This window comes from Sardina pilchardus, chromosome 3 (assembly GCF_963854185.1).
Source record: "Sardina pilchardus chromosome 3, fSarPil1.1, whole genome shotgun sequence".
In the NCBI taxonomy this organism is placed as follows: domain Eukaryota; kingdom Metazoa; phylum Chordata; class Actinopteri; order Clupeiformes; family Clupeidae; genus Sardina; species Sardina pilchardus.
This window is the reverse complement of record NC_084996.1, coordinates 20,815,841-20,841,361: the sequence shown is the minus strand read 5'-3', so window position 1 is coordinate 20,841,361 and position 25,521 is coordinate 20,815,841. Positions and strand designations below refer to the sequence as shown.

Genomic DNA, 25,521 nt, shown 5'->3' with positions numbered 1-25,521 from the left:
AAGGCTTCGTTTCGAGGTCCATTTGCGTTCGTGGAGGGGAGAAGAATTAGTTCGGATGGCACTTTTGCAGACGACTCAAGAGGATAAACCCAGAAGCCACTTAATGAAGCGTCAGCTCATACAGCGTTGCATTCCATAGGCGAAGTTTTTAGGTCAAGTCTAGTTTCACTTCCTAACCTTTCTATTCCTTTTGCACTTTTACTTTATATTATTATTTCTTATGGTTCTTAATTTTAATTCTTTAAGTTTAGCATCTTTGAATGTCAGGGGAATTCGTGACAACATTAAACGGAAAGCACTTTTTCTTTATTGTAAACACTCTGATGCAGATTTAATATTCTGCCAAGAGACTCATTCTATTGACTCAGATGTTAAGTTCTGGAAATCCCAATGGGGGGGCTCTGCATACTTCAGCCATGGGTCCTCTCACTCTGCTGGAGTTTTGATTCTGATGCACAAGTTCAGAGGGGTTGTGATGGACTCATTTTCCTCAGAGGATGGTCGGTGGATAATCTTGATCCTCAAAGTGGACAATGCATTTTTTGTTATTTGTAATGTTTATGGGTATAACTCTGTTTCTCAAAATCGTATCTTATTCTCAGAAATAACTAAGTTGGTACAGGAGAACTCCTCTAAATATAATGACCCATATATTATTATTTCAGGAGATTTCAATGAGTGTCTTGATGATTCTATGGATAGATACCCTTCTCGCCCCAGGTTACATAGTATTAACAGCAATATTACAGATCTTTGCACTACGTTATCCCTTGTTGATGCATGGCGCTTTCTCAATCCTGGAAAGGTGGATTTTACATGGGCTAATAAGGCTATGACTCTGCGTTCTAGAATTGACATTGTTCTGATTTCCGCCATTGCTTTGCATTATGTTAAAGACATTATACATAAACCTTCTCCCTTGTCAGACCATAAATTTGTTCATTTGAAATTGGAGGATGCCAAAGTATCTAATCAACCTTCATCCAATCAGAGCTTGATGAACACTATTTGGAATTAGCTAAAGGTGCATATATCAGATCAAGGGTTAAATGGATGGAGGAAGGTGAAAGGAACTCTAACTACTTTTTCTCACTTGAAAAGAGGAATGCTCAAAGGAACTCTGTCACAGCTTTAAATATTGATGGTAGCTATTGTGCTGATGCTAAACAAATTTCAGAACATGTCACTCAGTTTTATACTAAGCTCTATCAATCTAACCTTACAGACATTGATAGCTTTCTTGAAACAGTTAGGGGGAAAGCACCTCTGATAGGACGTGAGTTTAGAGATGTATGTGACTCCGCCCTAACTACTTGTGAAATTAAAAAGGCTGTTATGGCAATGAAAAAGGGCAAGTCGCCAGGTATAGATGGACTTACCACAGAGTTTTTTGTACATTTCTGGGATTTACTTGAAAAACCTCTCTGTGCCATGATTAGTAAATGTATCTCTGATAAAGAAATGACAGATACTATGAAACAAGGCATCATAACACTTATCCCCAAACCGGGTAAAGATAGTTTGATGATTGATAATTGGAGACCAATCAGCCTTCTTACTATTGAATATAAGATTATAGCAAGTGCCTATGCAAACAGACTGAAAAAAGGCCTAGATCTTATTATACATGAAACACAAACTGGGTTTATGAAAAATCGACACATTAGTAACAATATTAGACTTATTCTTGATTTAGTGGATTATGCTCACTCAGTTGGAAAAGACAGTCTCATACTTTTCCTGGATTTTTATAAAGCATTTGATACTGTTGAACACAACTTTCTTTTTGAAACACTCAGAGTTTTTGGCTTTGGGGACAGTTTTGTTAATGTGGTGAAAATGTTTTATAATAATATAAATAGTGTAGTTATTCTTGGAAATAACACTTCACAAAGATTCGGAATCAATCGTGGAGTGCGACAGGGATGTCCATTTTCGCCTTTTTTATTTTTGATGGTTGTTGAGTTACTTTCTATAAGAATACGTGAAGAAAACAGCTTCTCGGGTATTGAGATTTTTGGTAAACAGTTGAAAATTTCTCAATTGGCTGATGACACCACATTGTTTTTGAAAAATAAGGACCAAGTTTCTAAAGTCATTGCTTTAGTGGAAGATTTTTCAAAGGCCTCTGGTTTAACTATTAATTTAAACAAATGTGATTTGCTTCCCTTACATAACATGACAGAGACTTCCATCTGTAACATAGCTGTACGGTCTGTAGTAAAGTATTTGGGTATACATATCACTAATAACAATACTGAAAGACAAAATCTTAACTTTTCCTCCAGGTTAAAAATGGCTAAAATGAAACTGAATAGTTGGTTAGTAAGGGATGTGTCTATTTTTGGACGTGTTCTTCTGTCTAAAGCTGAAGGGTTATCACGCTTTGTTTATCCCTCTCTCTGTCTTTTTGTTAATGATTTTGTTTGTAAAGAAATTAATAAGCTATTCTTTAATTTCATTTGGAAAAACAGAACAGCCAAACTCAAAAAAGGAGTTATCACTAACTGTAAAGGAGAAGGTGGACTTGAAGCAGTAAACTTCTTTGATTTGAATTATTCCTTTAAAGTCAATTGGATTAAGAGACTTTTGTGTAATCCTCTCACGATTTGGAACTTTATTCCTCACAATGTCTTTAATATGGTGGGTGGTATACATTTCCTGTTGCAATGTGATTACTCAATATCTAAACTTCCAATTAAGTTGTCCAATTTTCACCAACAAGCATTGCTATCTTGGAAAATCTGCTACTTGCACAATTTCTCCCCACATTGTGCCTTTCTTTGGAATAACTGTAAGATCATCAGCAAGAACAAATCTATCTTTCTTCAAAACTGGTATGATAAGGGTATCAATCGTGTTATGGACTTGTTAAATGGTAAAGGGGATGTGCTGTCTTATGAACAATTCATGGCTCAGCATTGTTTCCCTCTACCTTTCAGAGAATATAAGTTGGTCACAAAGGCTATCCCTTCTGGCCTGTTACAGCTACTCAAATGTCATCTTTGTTATAATACAATTAATGTTATTCTTCCTACACTTTCACTAAATGGCGTTCCTATCACTGACAAGAAGTGTAGTAACAAACATATTCGAGTTATGCTTCAGGAAAGAAATAAGATCTCTCCTAGGGGCAAGTTCTTTTGGGATGGCATAATTGGGCCCATTAACTGGCGTAAATCTTGGTTAACTCCTTTCAAGTACTGTATAAGTAACAAAGTTAAAGAAGTGCACTTTAAAATTTTGCACACAATCTATCCAGTACACTTTATTGTTTCTAAATATTGTGATATTGAGGATATATGTACCTTTTGTAAGGCTCATAGCGAAACTTTGACACATTTATTTTACAGTTGCCCTGTCACTTCTAAGTTATGGACAGACATTTTGAACCACTGGTTTTCAGGGAAGTACCCTGACCTTACATTTTCTTTGAAAGATGTCTTTGTGTACTATGAAAATAAAGAAGACACTAGCTTAGAGTTTATTTGTAATTTTGTTATTTTAATGACTAAGTTTTATATACACAAACAAAAATTTGCTTTGGCCACCCCAAATATACAGCAATTTAGTGCAGAACTTGAATCCTTTATTGTTATTGTTAAACGTCTGGAGAACCAAAAAGCTACAACTTTGCTTACACACTATAATAAAGTGTTTGTCAATTCCCCCAGATAATTACAGTGCATGAAAATGCACTGTACTGTTATCCCTAGGCTTCTTCTTCTACTACTTCTTATTATTACAGTGCATGAAAATGCACTGTACTGTTCTTCCTAGTCTTCAACTTCTTCATCTTCTTCTTATTATTCTTCTTCTAACGCACGCAATTCAGCTTGAACCGTTTAACGTAGAAACTTCATTCAAACTGTGTTACGTAGATCTTACTTACGCGATGTGGGCAATGTATATATCAACTTTGTAACTTTTATACTTTTTAAACTATTAGTTAAAAACTATTACAATTTCCCCCATAGACTTAACATTGCTCTTTATGACATCACGGCAGCAATTAGAATCTTACGCCAGGTGGCCGGCCACCTGGGCACCAACTGTCATTTTCTCAGGCTTTAAGCATACAATCTCTCTGAAGACTACATATCCTGTAAACTGTTTCCTCTGTCCACAACTGTTTCAAAATAAAAGTCCTCACTGTAATAATACACTATTAAATCATTTAACCATTGAAACTACTCAACTATTGAACTGTTCAACCATTCCAACTGTCAGTTATCATCCACTATGCCTCCAGTCAACTACATGAAACCTCCATGTACCTAGCAACCAACATAGCAACCATTAAAATTAAGTGTTTATGACCGTTTCCATAGCAACCATCATGATTATACTGCAGTAACTTCTTGTTTCCTGATAGTGGCCACCATGGATACCCTAGCAACAAATGTTTCAAAATAAAAGTCCTCACTAGCAAGTTAGCTAGTTAGCATAGTTAGCATTGTTAGCATTTTTAGCATAACTGTAAAAAAATATCAACTAAGTTAGCTAATCCACCTGGTTAGCATTGTTGGCAAATTTAGCATTGTTAGCATAGTCAGCATTTTTAACATTACTGCTACAAATCATCGGTTAAGTTACCTAATCAGCCTGGTTAGCATTGTTAATAAAGTTAGCATTGCTAGTATAATTAGCATTTTTAACATAACTGCTAGAAATCATTAGCTAAGTTAGCTAATCAACATTTTAACATGAATAAAAATCATTAGTTAAGTTAGAACTGGAATGTTTCATCTTTAAACAGTCTACCTTCACACTATCAACTCTCTGTAAACTATGCAACCCACCATGTTTACCCTAGCTACACCTTAGTAACCATATCTACATTATCTATCTATTTTTGCATTTTCATGCACTGGTAATTCCTTGGAATTGCATTTCTAGTTCTTCTTCTAACGCACGCAATTCAGCTTGAACCATTTAACGTAGAAACTTCATTCAAACTGTGTTACGAAGGTCTTGCTTAGGACATCAGCGCAATGTATTTTTTAACTTTGTAACTTTTATACTTTTTAAACTATAAATTAAAAACTATTAACAATTTCCCCATAGACTTAACATTGCTCATTATGACATCACGGCAGCAATTAGAATGTTACCCCAGCTGGTCAGCCACCTGGGCACCAACTGTCAGTTTCTCTCAGGCTTTCAATCTCTCTGAAGACTACATATTCTGTTCCCCTGTATCCTCTGCGCACAACAGTATCAAAATAAGTCCTCCTAATTCCATCCAACTTTATATCCATTCATCTTCTTCAAACCATTCACTCATCCACCCATTCTAAACAGTCTGCCTATCAACAACATCAATTAGACGCTCTACATTGAACTTTTAAACAATCTACTCTGTCTCAGGCTGGCTCTCTTAAGACTAGCCAGTTAAATTGATTACACCTGTATCTGTATCCACTACTCTCAGTAGAGAGCTGTGTCTCTCCATTCTACAAGAATATAAGGCACATTCCATCCAACATTCTATCCATTCATCTTCTTCAGACCATTCACTCATCCACCCATTAAACTGTCTATCAACATCTATTAAACAATCTGTCTATCAACATCCATTAAACTCTCTGTCTATCAACATTAATTAGACTATCTACATTCAACTTTTAAATTATTTACTGTGTCTCAGGCTTTAAGAGTACTCTGGCTCTCTTAAGACTAGCCAGTTAAATTGATTACACCTGTGTCAACTACTCTCAGAGAGCTGTATCAGTGTCTCTCTTAACAAGAATATAAGGCACATTCCATCCAACCTTCTATCCATTCATCTTCTTCAGACCATTCACTCATCCACCCATTAAACTGTCAATCAATATCTATTAAACAATCTGCCTATCAACATCCATTAAACATTCTGTCTATCAACATTAATTAGACTATCTACGTACAACTTTTAAAGTATTTACTGTGGGTCCCTCTCAAGCAGCGTTTATATGTCCTCCCTCGCTCCTCGATCCTCAATGATCTACATAAAGAAAGATAGAAGAAGGGCTAGACTATCCCATTGTTGCCGCTCCATCATTCTTTATGTAGATCAGTGAGGAGCGAGAGAGGACGCGTAAACGCTATGAGAGGCACCTTCTGTCTCAGGCTTTAAGCATACAATCTCATTAAGACTACAGATCCTGTTTCACTACTTCCTCTGTCCACAACTGTTTCAAAATAAAGGTCCTCACTGCAATAATACACTATTAAATCATTTAACCATTGAAACTACTCAACTATTGAACTGTTCAACCATTCCAACTGTCAGTTATCATCCACTATGCCTCCAGTCAACTACATGAAACCTCCATGTACCTAGCAACCAACATAGCAACCATTAAAATTAAGTGTTTATGACTGTTTCCATAGCAACCAACATGATTATACTGCAGTAACTTCTTGTTTCCTGATAGTGGCCACCATGGATACCCTAGCAACAAATGTTTCAAAATAAAAGTCCTCACTAGCAAGTTAGCTAGTTAGCATGGTTAGCATAGTTAGCATTGTTAACATAGTTAGCATTTTTAGCATAACTGCAAAAAATCATCAACTAAGTTAGCTAATCAACCTGGTTAGCATTGTTAGCAAATTTAGCATTGTTAGCATAGTTTGCATTTTTAGCATTACTGCTAGAAATCATCGGTTAAGTTAGCTAATCAACCTGGTTAGCATTGTTAGTAAAGTTAGCATTGCTAGCATAATTAGCATTTTTAGCGTAACTGCTAGAAATCATTAGCTAAGTTAGCTAATCAACATTTTAACATGAATAGAAATCATTAGTTAAGTTAGAACTGGAATGTTTCATCTTTAAACTGTCTACCTTCACACTATCAACTCTCTGTAAACTATGAAACCACCATGTTTACCCTAGCTACACCTTAGTAAGCATATCTACATTATCTATCTATTTTTGCATTTTCATGCACTGGTAATTCCTTGGAATTGCATTTCTAGTTTTATTTATTCCTTTATTTTTCTGTAATTTAATTTATTTGAGTTTTTATTTACTTTTCATTTGATTTGAATTGTTTGTGCACCTTGTAATATTATTTTGTGTAATTGTGATTCTACTGTTTCATGTGTATCCTTCTGTATTCATTTGTATATTTGCTTTTGTCTTTAATAAAGCAGAGTTAAAAAAAAAAATAAAATAAAATAAAAAAATAATGCGCAAAAACTACGGGAGCTTGTCAAATCCAAAAAAGGTAGATTTCTGTAACTGGGTCGGATCGAGGTCGGTCTGCTTTCACACCATAAACGAACCGCCCCAGGGTTCGATAGGAACCGCTCCGAGACCACCTCCTCAGCTGGGTCTCGGTCCGCTTGTTTGGTCCGCACTAGAGTTCGAGTGATTGTATTCACACCAGTCAAAAAGGTCCGAACCAAGCAAGAAACGAACTTGAGTTCGTTTTAATCGAACTAAACAAGGCAGGTGTGAATACCCCCTATGTAATACTTGTTATTTGACAAAAGTGGTAGACAATGTGATAGATAGGCTTGGTCCAGAATGGAGAACCACACATAATCACTAGACCAGTTAGTGTTCTACTTGGAGAACCACACATAACCACTAGACCAGTTAGTGTTATACTTGGAGGGCCACACATCTAGCAACTAGACCATTCACCACCCCCATTTAAAACGTGTTGTACATTTCCCTAAACTCTGAATTATTGAGAAGAAGTCATATACACATACTTTATATTGTACAGTTGACATAGGCTACATGACCTCTTACCAAAGAGCTTATCGTAAAGGACAATTTTTACTCACTGGCTTCAGAATCTGCTCCTCAATCTCAGTTTCATTTAGACTTTTTGTTGAGGAAACCTCCAGACGCATACCAATGACAACAACATCTGTGGGGAGTGAATTTGTGAATTTGGAATGAAAATACATATTGTTTTAATCTCGTTCAAACCTGAACACACGCACACACACACACACACACACACACACACACACACAAATAAAATATTCAGTAGGAGAGGGTTAGGTTAGGTTGTATTTATTTACATTAATTCATTTGGCAGACACGTTTATTCAAAGTGACTTATACGGCAATGGAATAACATAAAGCTATTAACTTTTAAACATTTTGACATTTAAACTTTTTCAGAGCTACAGATACAGCAGTAGAATAACGTTTTAACTACAGTGCAGAGGAGACTGGGAGTCTATAGCTGGGAGTTACCACTGCATCTGTCAATACTATAGAGGATAGGAGTGGATACATAGATAGGAGCTGGGTGTGATTTGTAGGGGGGGATTTCCATCCTTCTGTTTTTCCTATCCCTACCTCTGCTAAATATTTTTTTTATCTCCAGTGGGGACAAGGACTTCTCCCCCTTGATAGCAATGAATGCAACTTAACTGATACTAGCCTACTTAAACTCTTGAAATCTAACCATCTTCAGTGTCAATACATCAGAGTAGGCTATTCAGTACCATCTTCAAGTAGGTATTTCATTCAGTGGTGATAAAAGAGCAAGTGCTGTGTGTAGGCTACTGTACCTGCTGTAGGAATGATGCTCTTCTCCAGCGTGCTGGCAATCTGTTCCAGCACCTCAAAGCTGTCCACTCTAAACACATGGTCTGATGCTGGAGAGGATGCGATGCTGTTGAGCTGTCCTAGTGCTGTGTTAGAGGTAAAGGCATTTCCAACCTGTCACATAAGGAAGATAATTAGCATCTCACATTACAGGAAATTATCTGAGGATTCCTGGCCAGGGGCGTAGCCAGAGGGGTGGCTCCGGGTGACACAGGCCACCCTTGAGATTCAATTGGCCACCCCAGGTGCCACCCCAAAATCCTAGTCTACTATTTGCCATTAACAGTCAAAGGCGAGACCTTTCTTGATGCACTTGCAGCGCACTAGTTTGAAATATCAGGGTTCAGAAACATAAGCAATCTAGCAAACATACTTGCAGTAATAGGCTACATGGCTTATTGTTTTTAGCATGTGAGTTTACAATAGGCCTACAGGCTACTGCTTGCGTTAACACGCAAACATATATTTACCTATCGCATCTGCTAGTGCCCATTTATCTTATCACACACACACAAAACCCAGTATTGCGACTGTGGAATGACATCATATAGGCACATTTTTATATCTGCCTATTCTACTCAGCCAACACTGAGTATGTTGTATTGTAAATAGTATACTGCCCTAATGTAATATTGACATTGTGGAAAGTTTACATAGCTTAGGCCAGTGTTTCTTAACTGGTGGGTCGGAACCCAAAAGTGGGTTGTGGTACTGATCTGAGTGATGGGTCGCGGAGCTTGTGGTTAAAAAGAAATTAAAAATCGCCAATTTAAAATGCTACCTGATCAGATCTAATATTGGCCCGTTATTTTAATAAACTTTATTCATAGCCTGTCAGTCATTGCCATGGCATGGACATAGACAATGTTTATGTGACAGGTCATGTTAGATATAATTTTAGGGAGCTAATTTTATAAAAGTATGCATATTTTTAAGATATCATGTTAAATGCAAGTTGGCTGCAACCCTTAATACTTGAAGTAAGATAGGATATGGATTGATTCACTTAAATTGAAGACAAAATAAGACAGAAACCCCTGTGTGTGGGGTGCACATGAGAGCATAAAACCATCCAAACTAAAATGCCACATGGAAACAACGCACCCCTGTCAAAGACAAACCTGTCGAGTAGTACTTTGAAAGGTAACATCAGCAGTTAAAGACTTCACAAATGTAATGCCAAACATCTGCATTTTCCAAACAAGGCCAGGCACTTTTTGTGTCTTACCATGTAGGCTACCTCACCATATTCGTAGGCCTGAACGCTGCTGAATATATATATAGTTGGTCACAACTTTATGAACATGTGAAATTGTGGCTTCCAAAACCAGACCAGTTAAACAAGTAGGCCAGGCACTTTTTGTGTCTTACCATGTAGGCTACCTCACCACATTCGTTGGCCTGAACGCTAAATATATATATAGTTGGTCACAACTTTATGAACATGTGAACTAATGGATTCCAAAACTAGACCAGTTAAGAACCACTGGCAAAAAAACATTTCACACCTCCACTTTTGCTCAAATGGCCTAATTCCTGAACGGGTTGATCAGAGCTGAAAATGAGCTGAAAACTGTATTTGACATTTTATCCAATTACAAAGACATTTGATGTGAGAGTATGGCCTTTGTCTTTCAATTTCTGAGTATTGAGTAATTGAACAACTTGAGCCTGTTTCTGTTTATCTAGATGCCACCCTTGAATTAACCAGTGCCCCACTAGGGCCACCCTTGTTACAAATCTCTAGAATCGCCACTGTTCCTGGCACATCACAGCCAGGTTTAGTTGGAGAATCAATCTACTCTATCTAAAGCCTACCTTACACTGACAGACTTTGACAAGATTTGGGAAAGATTCTTGAAAGATTGTAGTCTTTTAACTAATGCCCCTCATTTAAGCTTTACTCAAAAGACAATCTTTCAAGAACCTTTCCCAAATCTTGTCAAAGTCTGTCAGTGTAAGGCCGATGTTCCTTAAACTCAACTTGTTGTGCAAGGTGCCAACACCACAACTATCAGAGGATCAGCAGAGTGTCCATACAGTATAATGACTAAAGTGGGAGTCTCTGTGCTGCACAAATGTGAATATTTATATTCATAGTGTAGCACCTGCATACCTCAATAGTGGATGTAGTGGAATTTTCAAATATTTGTTTATATTAATATTATTATGTTTTCATTGTATAACGCAGGTGTGTGCTATTCTGGTGGTGTTTAGAGATGTACTGTACCCCCGTAAAGCAGTTTGGGTGCCTTGAAAGAGCTATATTTAATGCAATGTGTTGTTGTGGTTGTTTCTTGCACTTCATACCCCAATGGCGTATCTAGTAATATTTTTTTCATCAGCCAGCGCTGTGGCGTTGGGAAAGTCTTGAGCATCGTGGGACAACCCATCTGTGATGACAATCAGGATCCTGTTGGCCTCAGGTCTCGCTCCAGCAGAAGAAATAAACACGTCTTCCCTGTAATATAGCCTACAGTGAGTATGAATGATAATCATGCTATAATGACCTTTTCATAAAACAACACACAAAGATACATGGATGATTAGTTGATGTACATGCAGTGCCCTCCAAAAGTATTGGAACACATGCTTAAAGTTAAATATAAAATCATCTTTTGAAAATTGATCTTAATGCCTTAAATGAAACAATGAGGAAATATTCAACCTTTAAGGATATCAATTCTCTTTGTGAATGAATAATGTATTGTAAATAAATAACGGAGTGTCTATTTGCACCCCTGGTACAAATTGTCTAGGCCACACATGCTGAGCTATTTACACTATATACAGCGTAGCCCGGTGGCGGCGCATTTTAAGCGCGCAGGCCATGCAGTCAGTGCCTTGAGGTATATTGGCATAGAGAAAGTCGATCAAGCCCCCAGGGGGAGTGATCGAGACAAAAAACATTTTGGATTTATTCTCTGAATACATTAGCCTATCTCCTCATGGGTTAAATGAAGATTCTAGGCGTGTGTGTGAGAGCAGCGAATAGTCAAATAATCAAACAATGTTACAGCAACTCCTAAATATCTGGTCGGAAGGCTCACACGGTATGTTGAATTGGAATGATATGTGTTTCATGTTTGTGTTGTAATGTAGTTAAGCATTATCTCACGAGTGGGAGTGGTGTTGTAGAACGCGTCTCGTCCAATCAGATATTGCTAAATCGTTCGACCGGACCTAACTGTTGTATAATGGTAGATAATGTTTCATGAAGTCAATACTAGTTTAATATGTGAGCAAAATGAATGAACACTCATGGACAATGCTTAAGAATGTATTATTTACTTTATTTCAGTTTTTCACGGTGTTCGACGGTGTTCGACGGTGTTAGAAGATGTTTATGGTGATTGAACATGTTTGAACATGCAAAGAAATGCAATAAAGAATCTACGAACATCAGTTGAAGCATACGTTTTAATCTGACCAGAAGAATAAGTTTGGGAGCAGCTATAGCCTACAGTCAACTCAAGTTGAATGCAAGAGTTTTAATCAAATTTCTTCGGCAATGATGCTAAACGGATTTAATAACAATTGAGCTAGTCGTCTTCTATGCATCATTGCTTTCATGATTGTGAATGTTTTATTTGGATTAAATGTGCATGTCGAGGGGCGGGTGTCCATTCAACGCGCACGGGAGAGCGAGGGAGAGCAAGAGACAGCTGGCCAAGGAGAGGTGGGTTACTTCTATAGGCCTACTGTTTGGTAAAGTTGCACGCTAAAGGCCTATTCGGACGGGATTAGTTTTATAGGGGGACGTAGAGTAATGCAGGTTTATCATATGACCTCTGTAATATAAATGTCCAATTCGGACGGGACTAGATATCGCTGTCATTTTACTTGACATGGGAGGAGTATGTTTACGTTCTGCCGTCACATCTTCGTCGCCGTGCACGTGATAGAGAATGGGAACGGAAGTTAGCGGCGCAGTGCATTCTGGGACAAAAAGGGCGTTTCCCTCCATTAGATGAGGCCGCGGCGCGAATTATAAACAAGAAACCTATGGAAACCTATGATATTTCGAACAAGATCGGCTAGCCAAAACAGTAACACTAGATGTAAACATTTAGGCTACTATGCTAAAAACTAGTAGTAGAAGTAGTAATGGACCGTACAGAGACAAGCTCCTGCCAGACGCGATGAAACGTTATATAGAAAAGATATCTTTGATCGGTAACATGGATCCCTATGACAGACCGTCTGGAGAGTGGACGTGAGACCCTGAAAGTAATACAAAGACACTCCGTTGTTGATTTTTTTTACCTGACGATCGTGGGCACGGACGTTACATCCAACAACACAACAGGTTCGTCCCATGATGTGTGAAAAACAGTGTTAGAAACAGCGAGTTAGCAATGTTTTACGATGTTTACAATGGTACAGCATTGGCAGCAGCGTACAAGTGGCCTCACGTATGTATCCCAGACGCCACCGCGGCGCAACCGCGAAATGTCCGCGACGTCACATTCCCATTCTCTATACTTTGCGTCAGGTACGTGCGGCATTTTCAGATTTGAAAGACTAGCCTACACAAGTTGGTTAAACTAGCAAACGTTAGCTTTATGTTATGCCATACGTAGTTTGAAATGGCTAACAATATCAAGCTATTAGGCAAACTAGCTAACGTCCTATTAGGAGCTGCACAGCATGTTATGTTTTCATTCAGACTATGGTGGAATTGTTTTCAAATCAGGATGTGACGAAATATTACAGACATCTTTACAGAGGGTTGCGTTCGCACGGGATTAATATTACCTAAGGTAATTTCTCCGGACCGTTTTACGGGAGGTAAAAGTGTCTGTAAATGTCACCGACATACTCCGTTATGTTTACTGACATGGCGCGTCCGGACGGGACTACATTACCTGGTAATTATTACTTTACCTGATGTCACCTCATAAAACTAATCCCGTCCGAATAGGCCTTTAGTCTACAATAAAAACGTGTGAAAGAAAGCAGCCGAGCAGCGTCAGGTGCAGCACCAGTAGGCCTACAATTTTTAAACGTTTTGGCCGTTCGCGCAAAAATATCAAGGTAAACGTGATCATAGCTTGCGTGGTATAGACCCAGCTCCCAACACAACTTTGAGAATAGATTAACGCCGATATATTTGCTATCGCCGATATATTTGTATATTTGTTAGTTGCACGTTAACGCAGCACGTTAACGCTGATAACGGCCCACCACTATTTACATTGCATGTTAAATGCAATGTACTGTTATCACTGTTCTTCTTATTATTATCGGGATAATTATTCTGCTTCCGACCAAAATCAACGATCAAAGGCTCTAAAACCACTGAACCGTTTGACGTCATTCAAACACTCATACACAGGTCTTGTAACGGAGATTTGTTCTATGTATTTTTCACATTTGTGAACTTTATACTTTTTGAGATATTTACGATAAAAAAGTTTAAAATTCCCATAGAGTTTACATTGAGACCCTTTGGCGGCAAAGACTAATTGTTACGTCAGTGCTCAGCTGTCAGTAATCAAGGATCTCTGAGTCTGATCCAAAGCCATGGCATCACCACTGCGCTAAACCAGGCTAAACGTGAATGTTACGTTACATCTACAGCTGTGAAAACTACCTTGCCACTGTAATCCAGGACGTTGTCGTCTTGTCTCCTGTTAGGCTACTCCTTACTTGATTTGTTTATATCGTTACAGTAGCCTAACCGGTTTGCTCTCGGTAACGTTATCAACAACTAAAGACAATCTAACCTAAAGAGAATCTAACCTAACGTCAATGTAAACACTGTATTTAGCTAACGACAACCAAACTTGCTCCAGGCTGACGTTTAACGTCGGGGTAGGCTGCAAGGCGAACAGGGTTTAGCAAGCTAGTCGTTAGACTTGCCAGCCAGGCAATCATTTAAAGCTTTCGGTATCATTCACAAATTAAAAACCTAAGCTTATTGTACATTCCTATTAGGACAATCACGCACCTGAACACACTTCGAAGAACATACTTAGCTCATCCTGTAAAATGTGTAGCCTACATAAAATATCCTAGGCCTACTGTAAGCTAACGTTACATTTGCTAGATATCCTACCTGTTGCTGCATCATCGTTGATTGGCGTTGTTTGAGAATGACATTGTATTCCGTATTCCATGCCTACTTTTAACCTGCTTGAAGGCTAAGCTATCCTACCAGTCGTTTCACCACTAAAGTGTCAGCTCTTGCAACTCGTTTGAAGTTGGCAACTTCATTTCAGTCTTTTCAAATTCTAATAAATGAAGAGTTATTTTCCAAAATAGCCTATAGGCCTATCCACAATTTTGATGCATTTTCATAAATCACTTTTTAAATGTGACTTTCCAAGTAGCCTAATTTCAGTGGAATTGTAATTGGGTTATTGTTATTTATCTATTCGTCTGTGTAGCCTAGTTGTCTTTTTAACTATAGGCCTAATACAATTATGTCAGTAACCTTTTTGCATTTACATGCAATGGTAATTCCTTCCATGGAATTACATTTTCTAGTTACAATACATTATTCATTCACAAAGAAAATTGATGTCCTTAAAGGTTAAATATTTCCTCATTTTTTCATTGAAGGCATTACGATCAACTTCCAAAAGATGATTTTATATTTAACTTTAAGCATGTGTTCCAATACTTTTTCTTCAACATGGTGAACAGTTCAGGTGAGTACCTATCTAATGCAGGAGGATAATGGGTCTGTTGAAACAGATGAAGGTATCAGGTTGGATACACTAGTCTTCATGACTTACACAACTGTTTGGATACCCTTTGCAGTGTTTGTGAACAGTTCTATTTGGGTGATATTGTCCACCTGATTTTCAAAATCTGTTCTATTAAACTGAGTGAAGTCCACATGGATGGTTGTATCGGCGGAGTACTGTACAAAGGCAAACTGCAAAAACAAAATAAAAATGCTCAGTCGATGGAGCAACACCCCCTGAAAACGTACATGTATATCTGGACAATTTATATATAATTTATTTAAAGTTTGCTGAAACTGCACCAAGAGCCAGGAGTCCAACTCACTAAGGTGTCAAAGTCTAGGAGAGCTCTGGTCACATTCTTCACAAATGTTTTCATGGTGGTGAACTGATCTGCTGTAACACTCCCAGATCCATCCAGCAGGAAGGCAATATCTGCAGTCTCTGAAGTAGGACATTATTACTGATGATTTATCTTTTATTATGAATGATTGTGTGTGGGAGCATTCATGTTGACTGAGAAAGATTAGTTATGATGTGTTGACTAAACTCCTATGTGTTACAGTGTCAGTGCATGATTAGGTTAATACAAATAATCAGATAAAATATCAGATGAAAATGTCCGAGATCATCACATGAAAATGTCACACGATTGCAGTCGGGGGTGGCCACATGATGTAAAATACATTTTAAACATCAGTATATAAGAACAAGTGGACTTACCCTGGGCAGTAGTGCACCCACCTGTTGGGGAAAACACACGTCATGAAATACACACACTCATCTCAAGATGACTTACTAAAATTAGATGCACCGCATAGCGGTACCCAATATGACTGCTGCTCAATTCTGCACAAAAATAAATTACACATCTCCTTTTTGTGCAATTGATATCTCCTACTCTTGCAGCTCATGTATCAATGAGTGTGTGCGTGTGTGAGTTTGCTTTTGTGTATATAAATGTGTGTGTATATGTGTGTGTGTGTGTGTGTGTGTGTGTGTGTGTGTGTGTGTACATATGTGGAAGCTGTGGGTGTGTTTATCTGTGTGTGTGAATCTGTTGATGTGTGTGTGCATACGTGTGTGTGAGAGTGAGTGTGACAGTTTCATTCCTAACCAACCCTTCGCTAAATAGCACCATCTGCAGGCCGTTGGGTGACCAGGCACTAAAGTGACCAGTGACCAGTACACATAAATACATTTATTATATAGCCCCCATGTATGAAATTCCACAAAACTGGGCATACTCCCAGAGGATGTCAGGTTAATAATACATACCGGTATGAAATTTGGAGTAGTTCATAACATCTCATCAGAAGATAGGGGTGATTAAAGCAATATTATATTGCATTCTATTTTTCCGTAGAAGTCTACTGGGGCTACATGCCCACCAAGTGTCATGTTGATCTGTTTTTCCTACAGTAAATAACTACCTGAACCGTGGCACCAAGGATGACAAAATGTTTATGGTATGTTGGTCTCAAGAGCCCACATCAACTTAGAGTATAACCAGCAGTGGTGGACACTACTTGAGTAAATTTACTCAATTACTGTACACACATGTACGCGGCGCACACATGCACGCACGCTTAGACACACACACACACACACACACAGTCTTATACACAAAAGCAAGCACTCATTTGTATACACATGAGCTGCAAGAGTAGGAGATAAATGCATATAAATTGCAAGCGTCAATTAATTTTTGTGGAGAGAAACTGAGCGGAGGTCATATTGTGTTCCGCTATGCGGTGCATCTAGTTATTGTTGTTGTCTTGTTGTTATTACTTTGTTTAAGACTATTTGACTTTATGTTGAACTAATGATTAAGTAATATATATTGCTATTGTTTGATACCCTGGATACCAGACTCTCTGACTTTGCAGAGTCTGGCCTAGATTCATGGCAAACATTTATTTCTTGGTTGGTGGACATTTGTCTGAAGTTTGAAATCATTTGAGTTCAATCACTAACGCTTGGCAATGATGCATGTTAATCACGGGGGACACAACAATAGCGGGCTTGCAACTTAATTTGCTCTCAAAAATGCCCTCTGTTCACTGGTTGGTCCGGATTCCAGCAAGGAGTAAACAAGGGTGGATCAAGTTATTGCAGACGGAGTACTGTAGGGAAAAGAACAGGCGGAGCCAGGGTAATTTCTTGATACCCTTTGGACAAGACACATAACCATAATTGTTAAATGCTTATTGTAGGATTATGAACACACATTTTCATTCAGAAAACCGAGGAAAGACAGTCGCCTACTGTAGCTATGGCCATGGGAAACTTTGGAGTGGTAATAAAAGAAGCCAAGATGGTATACATCACATATAACAACATGAAATAACTTGCAAAGCTTACTCATTGCCAACATGAAGACACACAGTGGAAGTGGATTCATCATTGTCTGTTTTTCTTTGTTTAACCTGATCTTGACACCTGCACCTGTGAAAAAAAAAACATATTATAGAGGTGTTCTGTTTATTCTATATAGTTGACACATGTGCTATCCAGGGCTATCAATAATTGTATATGATACTTGTTAATGCTTTAAAAGGTTAATTTCACAGGTACATCTTTTTCATTAAAATGTTACATCTGTCTTAAATAGGGATATCATAGTTTGAATATATACTATATGTAGTAGATACTGTTTGCAATCTGGTGAAAAAGAAAATCTGTGTGTGGCAATTGCTCTGTCGCTAGTTTAGAGTTTAACACGGTTTTAAACTCGGTGGTGACACAAGAAGTCACATGACGACTTAAGCTCCATTGCTGTGTCATATGCACCTGTGGTTTAACCTGCTGCTGCGTTTTACCTTGATCTCAATTGCTGTGTCTTCAAGGAAATTCAAATCACCCACTAGAGGGCGCATTTAGTGCGTGTTAGTCTAATCTCGAAAGTGACATGGTTTAACGGTAGACTAAACCATAGTTTGCAGGATATCTAGACAGGTGACAGCTTACGCTTCATAAACCACACACACACTGTTGGCTAGTTTTGACTTATTACAACATAGGCTACAATAAAGGCTACAAGATAGCAGTTTCTTAAGAAACAAAGAACAAGTATTCGTAAAATAAATAGCCTAACGCACGGTAGATCGTACCATCAACCCTCGATTATGGTCTTTATTTAGGCTACTTAGGCTGCGCAAAGCAAAGGCCTTTATTTGAGGCAGACTTCCAGGCAGGAACTGTTTGTTACGTGTGTTTTATTGTGAGACCAGAGATACATGCGTTTTGTTTCTAGCGGCACTGGTAGGCTATTAACCCTTTCATGCACGCATTATGAAAAAAAGTGTCTAGATTTTTTTAGTATTGATTTTATTACTCTATATGAGCCCAATATTGAAAATCAGTTGGAATTTTTTAAAAATATGCTTTTATATAGAAGTTATGTTATTGTCCACGTATGTGGACAGTGCGCAACAAAGGGGTAAAAAAGAATAAAATGTAATGACAGAAAATGTGGAAACTATGGCCCTCTACTTCCTCCATACTACCCACCCAGCCCTCTACTACCCCCATACTACCCACCCACCTCTCTACTACCTCCATACTACCCGCCCAACCCCTCTACTACCCCCATTATTGCTCACCAACCCTCACCCACCCCTCTACTACCCCCATATTACCCACCTCTACTACCACCACTACCCAACCACCCCTCTACTACATCCCTACTACCCACCCCTCTACTACTAACCCACCCACCCCTCTAGTACTCTCATACCCACCCCTCTACTACCCACCCACCCCTCTACTACCCCCATATTACCATACCACCTTTGCATTACCACATGTAATTAGGTCATTATTTATAAATATGTTTACCAAATGTTCGTTTCTTTGTAATTTAAAGCAATTAAAATCATATTTGAAAAAAAAAAAAAAAAAAAAAGTCCTAGTTACAAAATCTAATTTTTGGCCATTTAACTCCTCTGTTGCGCAACGTCCACATACGTGGACAGTTGCTTTTTAGGGTCTACAAACTCTATTTTACATCCGATTTAATTTCTGAAAACATAGAGTTGTTCAACACACTCTCCTGTACAGCATAATATTTTTTTTTACATGATTTTGCCTTCTTGAGTACTATCTTTTTACAGATATGCCAGGAGCATTCAGCATATGGCCATTACTGTCACTCATGTTGAATTGATGATGTCATCAAGCAGTCAATATTCCAAATATAAGATGATACATATTGTTAATATATTGCCAAGGACCTACTAAAACTGCCCTGAAGTGGATTGGTGTATATCAACATGATAAATAAGTAGAAGACTGAGTTAAAGTTACTGTCCACGCATGTGGACGTTGCGCATGAAAGGGTTAAAAGCAGTAGTTTTCGGTTTAGTTTGGGGTTCGGTTTAATTTACTTTTGGACTGTTTGGTGATGTTACTAAATGTTGAGACTGATGGGCACTGAAATATGGGGGGTATTTGAAGGTTCACTATTAAGTTTCATGTCGTTGAAAGGGATTTCCAAATTGGCGACGAGGATGAGTATCTCAATGCTGAGTCCACCACAGTTCCTTCCTCAAGTGAGAGCCACTTGAGGAAGGAACTGTTCCTCAAGGGAGAGCCACATACCTTTTATTACATGGAGGAAGATTTTCAACAACTACATGTTAGCTATCCATGCTACTGGAAATACGAGCAAGGTACGACATTTGATGAGGCTACAGTGAGGAGAAAATGTATTTGATACCATGCTAAAGTTGCCTAAAAAGAGGAATATAAAATCATCATTTGACAATTGATGTTAATGTCTTAATTCAAAAATTTAGTAAAAATAAAACCGCTAAGTACCCCAATTTTCTTTGTGATTGAAGAATGTTTCGTAAATAAATAAATGTTCTTCCTAAATGCTAGGGGGAAGGAAGTATTTGACCCCCAATGTAACCCTATGGGAATTTAACACATAGGGTTAACATAGGGGCCGGCAGATTTTTATTTTTTAAGGCCAACTATTTCATGGATTCAGGATATTATGCATCCTGATAAAGTTCCCTTGGCCGTTGGAATTAAAATAGCCCCACATCATTACATACCTTTCACCATAGCTAGAGATTGGCATGGTGCTTTTTCCAGTAGGCCTATTAGCCTGTTTGATGCTCATTGAGCTCAATGTAAATCAAACAGGCTAATAGGCCTACTGGAAAAAGCACCATGCCAATCTCTAGCTATGGTCAAGGCTTTGTGATGATGTGGGGCTATTTTAATTCCAAAGGCCAAGGGAAATTTATTGGGATGCATAATATCCTAGATCCATGAAATAGCTGGCCTTTAAAAATAAAAATATGCCTGCCCCTATGTTCACCCTATGCGTTAAATTCCCATAGGGTTACATAGGGGGTCAAATACTTCCTTCCCCTAGCATTTAAGGAAAACATTTATCTATTTATGATACATTATTCAAAAACAAAGAAAATTGGTGTCCTTGGCGGTTTGATTTTTACTCATTTTTTAAATTAAGGCATTAAGGTCAATTGTCAAATGATGATTTGATATTCCTGTTTTAGCATGGTATCAAATACATGTGCTCCTCACTGTATGTCCGCTCTTGACAAGCACTTTATACCAAAAGTTAATGTAGTTGCCCGTAGACACACATTCAGACAACGTGTACAAAGGGCTGATGAAACCGCTACTGAGTATGTAGTAGCTTTGAGAACTTTAGCTACACATTGTGATTTTGGAGAAATGGAGAGTGAAATGATACGGGATCAACTCATTTCGAATGCGCATCTTAGTGCTGTGAAAGACAAATTACTGCTGGAGGATAATCTCACACTGGAAAAGGCTCAGACGATTGCATGCCAGGTAGAGGCGGCAGTTAAAAACGCTACATTGCTGTCTTCAGCCAAAACGATTCCAACAGAGTCAGTGCAAGCGGTCAGAGCCACTAATGCTCATTTTCAAGGGAAAAAGGGAGCGCGCCCAGCTAAAGGCCCATACATGCTCAACGTGTGGCAATTTACGTCTGTATTTTGTACGTACGTTCTACCCGGTGATGTCTTTATACCTCCGTCCATATTTTACGTGTGAAGGCATAGCGCCCCCACTTTTTTGTGTGGTAGTGCTCGGTATAGCAACGTTTCATCCGTTGCTTTGAAACACTCCACGCGTATATGTATCCTTATTTTGCGTTGAGCATGAATGGGCCTTAAAGAGGAATTATGCAGGATTGGCGATTTAATCTCTGGTTTCGGTTTCGTTTTTCGTTTTCGCTCGTTTTATGCTTGCATATTTCTCTGCAGAGCTTCCCCGACAGCTTTAGCGAGTATATTTATACATATATAGGCTATATATAAATATATAAATGGCAAGCGTGGTTCTTCTTGTTCCTTACGACTTCCAGATGTAAACAGACGATCGTCTCCTGCAGAAACGGCAAGGTTGCATTAGTTGATAGGGACACTGGGGGCGGGAGGAAATATCACTGTTTTCGACGAAACTGGTCAGTCAAGCAAAACAACGATTTCTGAGCGATTTTATGACTATGAAAAAGTTGCATAGGGTCTCTTTAAGCCTACAACTGCTGTATCTATTTTGCCAGAGTCCATGTACAAACAATATTTTGCAAATTGCCCACTCCATGAACCTAGAGTCAGGCTAGTCACTCATGCGACAGGGGAGTTGCCTGTAATTGGATGTCTGCCAGCAACTGCTGTAATAGCAGATAAGTGCAACAGAGTTAGTACATACTTTTACATTGTTAGAACTGGATCGCCTTTGATGGGCCTGGACTTGATTAATGCGCTCCATGTAAACATTATGGGAGGTAAAATAGTTGATGGAAATGAACATGCCAACCAAAACTCCACAGTAAACCATGTTGACTCTTCTTCACCCCATCAACTTGGATGCGTGAAAGGGTTCATTCACAAAGTTCAGGCAAACAGTGCTGTGCAGCCAGTACGTCAAAAGTTGAGACGACTACCGCTGAGCATCCGTGAAGAGGTGTCATTGGAGCTCAACCGCTTACTTTAAGCAGGCATTGTGGAACAAGAGGATGCACCTGAATGGGTGAGTCCCCTTGTAGTAGCGCGGAAACGTTCAGGAGAGCTGAGGTTGTGTGTGGATCTCCGTGAACCAAATAAGAGTGATAATGGACTGCTATCCTCTCCCTCATATGGAGGACTTGTTCTCAGCGCTGGCAGGCACCACACTCTACAGCCAGATCGACTTGAGTTCCGCTTACCATCAACTACCTTTACACGTGGAGAGCCGCAACTTAACCGCTTTCATAACACATGATGGCGTTCACATGAGTGCCATTTGGCCTTGCCACCGCGCCTTCTGCCTTTCAGAAAATGATGCAGACAGCCCTGAAAGACTTGCCAGGAGTGCAGAACTACTTGGATGATAGTAGTGTACGGAAATTCAAAAGAAAAACATGACTTGAAGTCCTTCAGCGTCTTACGGATGCAAACCTTCAGATCAACTTTGACAAAAGTTCTTTTGGTCAAACCAGCATTCTCTTTTTGGGCCATGAAATCTCCAAAGAAGGGCTACGCCCAAGCCCAGATCATCTGACTGCCATTGCTGAAGCTCCAGCACCGAAAGACATGGCAGCACTACGCTCCTTCCTAGGACTAACTTCCTGGTTCAGTAAATTCTTGCCAAACTATGCTACGCTAGTGGAGCCACTACGACAGCTGCTCAGAACTAACACACAGGCCGTGATATAGTGAAATGACGCAGCAGATCAAAGCTTCATGAAATTAAAAACAATGCTTCTGAAAAGCCCTGCTCTGTCTGTCTATGACTCTAAGCTACCTACCCTTGTTACGACAGATGCATCAGATTATGGGTTAGGGGCTGTACTGACTCAGTTACACTCAGATAAACATGAACACATTGTGGCCTTCATTTCTCGCATGCTATCAGCTGCCGAGAGGAAGTACTCAACGACAGAAAAAGAGGCCCTAGCCTGTGTTTGGGCAGTGGAAAGATGGCGTACCTACTTGTGGGGACACAGATTCACACTCTGAACTGACCACACTCACGACTCTCCTCAACACCAAAGGCATGAACAGAGCTGGCATGAGGATTGCAAGATGGTCAGCTAGGCTGATGTGTTTCCAGTATGACATGCAGCACCGGCCTGGTAGTCAGAATGTGTTAGCTGACTGCCTCTCACGTGTTCCCCTTACTGAGTCCAACACTGAAGTGGAGTCTGAGGAAGACCTCTTCACCGAGATAGCTGAGATTTCTCCTCTTCTTACTGCACTGCCACTTTCAGATTTCAAAGCTCAATGTGAGGACTGTCCTGAACTTACACAGCTGCAACAGGTGATCCGTTCCGGGTGGCCTAAGGTAAAGAAAGCTCTCCCGAAGGACATACAGCCATACTTCCTGGTGCGCCTCTTTTGTTTTCCGTGGAACACGCCTACTGGTTCCCAAGTCTCTTCAGGAGAGAGTAGTACATCTGGCGCACAAAATGTCATCAGGTTGTAGTTCGCACAAAGCAACGCTAGTTCACAGTGTGCTGACATCATGCTCAACCTGTCAGTCAAAGCCTCTCCGGCCCCTTTACAGCATGTGGACCTTTTCAGTATTTGGCTATGGACATAGTGGGTCCGTTTGAACGTGGGACCTATGACTGCAGATTCGCCATCACCCTCGTAGACTACTTTAGTAAATGGCCTGAGGTAGCCTTCACTTCAACAGCAACGACTGCCACATTTGTGACATTCCTGTCCACTATCTTTGCACGTGAAGGAAACCCCTGTGCCATAACAACAGATAATGGGCTGCAATTCACTTCCTCTGCCTTTGCCGATTTCCTGAAAGAAAGGGGAATTAAACACATCAGGACGAGTGTCTACCACCCACAAGCTAATGGGTGTGTTGAACGCTTTATTAGGGTGTTGAAAGATTGTGTTAGCTCGGTAGCTCAGCATCCATGGAAAACAGCCGTAACGGAAATGCTCCAGAGCTACCGTGCCACAGCTCATGCAACGGAATTTAATTCATAGTTCTATATTGTGATGTATTTTATTGTATTTTTTAAGTATTTGCTATTCTACTGCAGAGCTAACTTACAATGCAACTTGCCTTAGGCAGTTAGCTTCAATTAACACTCGGATCTCCTTATATGGGCAAAGATGGCAGCTTTGGGTCCTTTTTGTAGACGAACTTCAGAGGTTTATGAGCAATGATGTACATTTATTTTACCCAAGGCATCAGGGGAAACCAAAAAAGGAGTGGGCAAGCTAAACTGATGACGACAGTGCTACAACTTTCGTTTTTGGTCGTAGTGTTATCCAATTGCATCGAAGTCCAGAATCAGTCAGAGTAAACATTGGTCATAGTTGTCGCGTTATTCATATAATAAGGTTCGTACAACGACGTAATCAAAGTCTATCTTTATTAGCACTGTGCAGGCTACAGCAACATCACTGGTGCGGGCTGCATGAACCAAAACTTCCCTCTATCCCCACACAACAATACAGACGTCACTCCCCCGCCGTACTTCAAAATAAAAGCATCCCTTACACTATTATAATACCACAATAGTGTTATCCAATTGCGTGCAGTGAGATTTTCAAATCCATGCTTGGCTCCGCCCCTCGTGTTGGGCCATTTTCAGGCCAGACCCCTATGTTTATCTGCTATTTACTGTAAATAAATCAGCTGCACTGTAGACCAGACCCACATCTACCACCTGTGTCATCTCACCTTATCTCTTCTTTAACTTCTTAGGTCTCCTTGCCTGGGACCTGTAACACATAATACTGTATATGATACAAATTAAAACTGGTGTCTCAGCCTAATTTTTGTGTGCACAATTGGCACACCCTTAAGAAGAAATGGTATTCAGCATGATAAGAACGAACCTGCAAACAATTCTGAGGTTTAAGAGCACCTATGTGGATCTGCTTAAGCGTTTTCGCAGGACCTTGTTAAGAACACAGTTGAGAAAATTCTTAGGAAGATATATAGGAGTCCCATTGTAATATTGCTCAAAAAGTTGCCATGTGTTTAATCAGTTTGAGGTTTTGTGAAGGTCTTGTTCATAAACTAGTCTGGCTATTTGTTGTAATTACACAATCTATAAATTAAGCCTAACTGCACCCTTGATTGTCGAATTATAGCATGTTTACAATACACTCTCAGAAATGGAAGTACCAGTGTGTACCTAAAACGGTACAAATGCTTGTCGCTGGGGCAGTACCCTTTTGAAGTACAATAATGTACCCCTAAAGCAGGTACCGTTTGGTACCCTAGCCATTTGTACCCATCAAGGTA

The 25,521-nt window shown here is 39.3% G+C and overlaps 1 protein-coding gene across 2 annotated transcripts in view; it reads right to left on the bottom strand.

The window, feature by feature from the left end:
* Window positions 1–25,521, bottom strand: part of LOC134077018 (integrin alpha-D-like) — a 31,437-nt gene that overhangs the window by 2,643 nt on the left and 3,273 nt on the right. The window contains exons 2-9 of one of the 2 annotated variants that reach the window (XM_062532371.1): window positions 24,952–24,992; window positions 17,617–17,700; window positions 15,976–15,996; window positions 15,578–15,696; window positions 15,301–15,443; window positions 10,868–11,018; window positions 8,521–8,671; window positions 7,780–7,865 (exon numbers count right to left, since the gene is read on the bottom strand). In XM_062532371.1, the coding sequence (XP_062388355.1) occupies window positions 7,780–7,865; window positions 8,521–8,671; window positions 10,868–11,018; window positions 15,301–15,443; window positions 15,578–15,696; window positions 15,976–15,996; window positions 17,617–17,659 (714 nt within the window). In that variant the 5' untranslated portion in view covers window positions 17,660–17,700; window positions 24,952–24,992. Of the gene's footprint in view, window positions 1–7,779; window positions 7,866–8,520; window positions 8,672–10,867; window positions 11,019–15,300; window positions 15,444–15,577; window positions 15,697–15,975; window positions 15,997–17,616; window positions 17,701–24,951; window positions 25,008–25,521 lie in introns of both variants that reach the window. The other variant, XM_062532372.1, reaches the window with a different exon arrangement.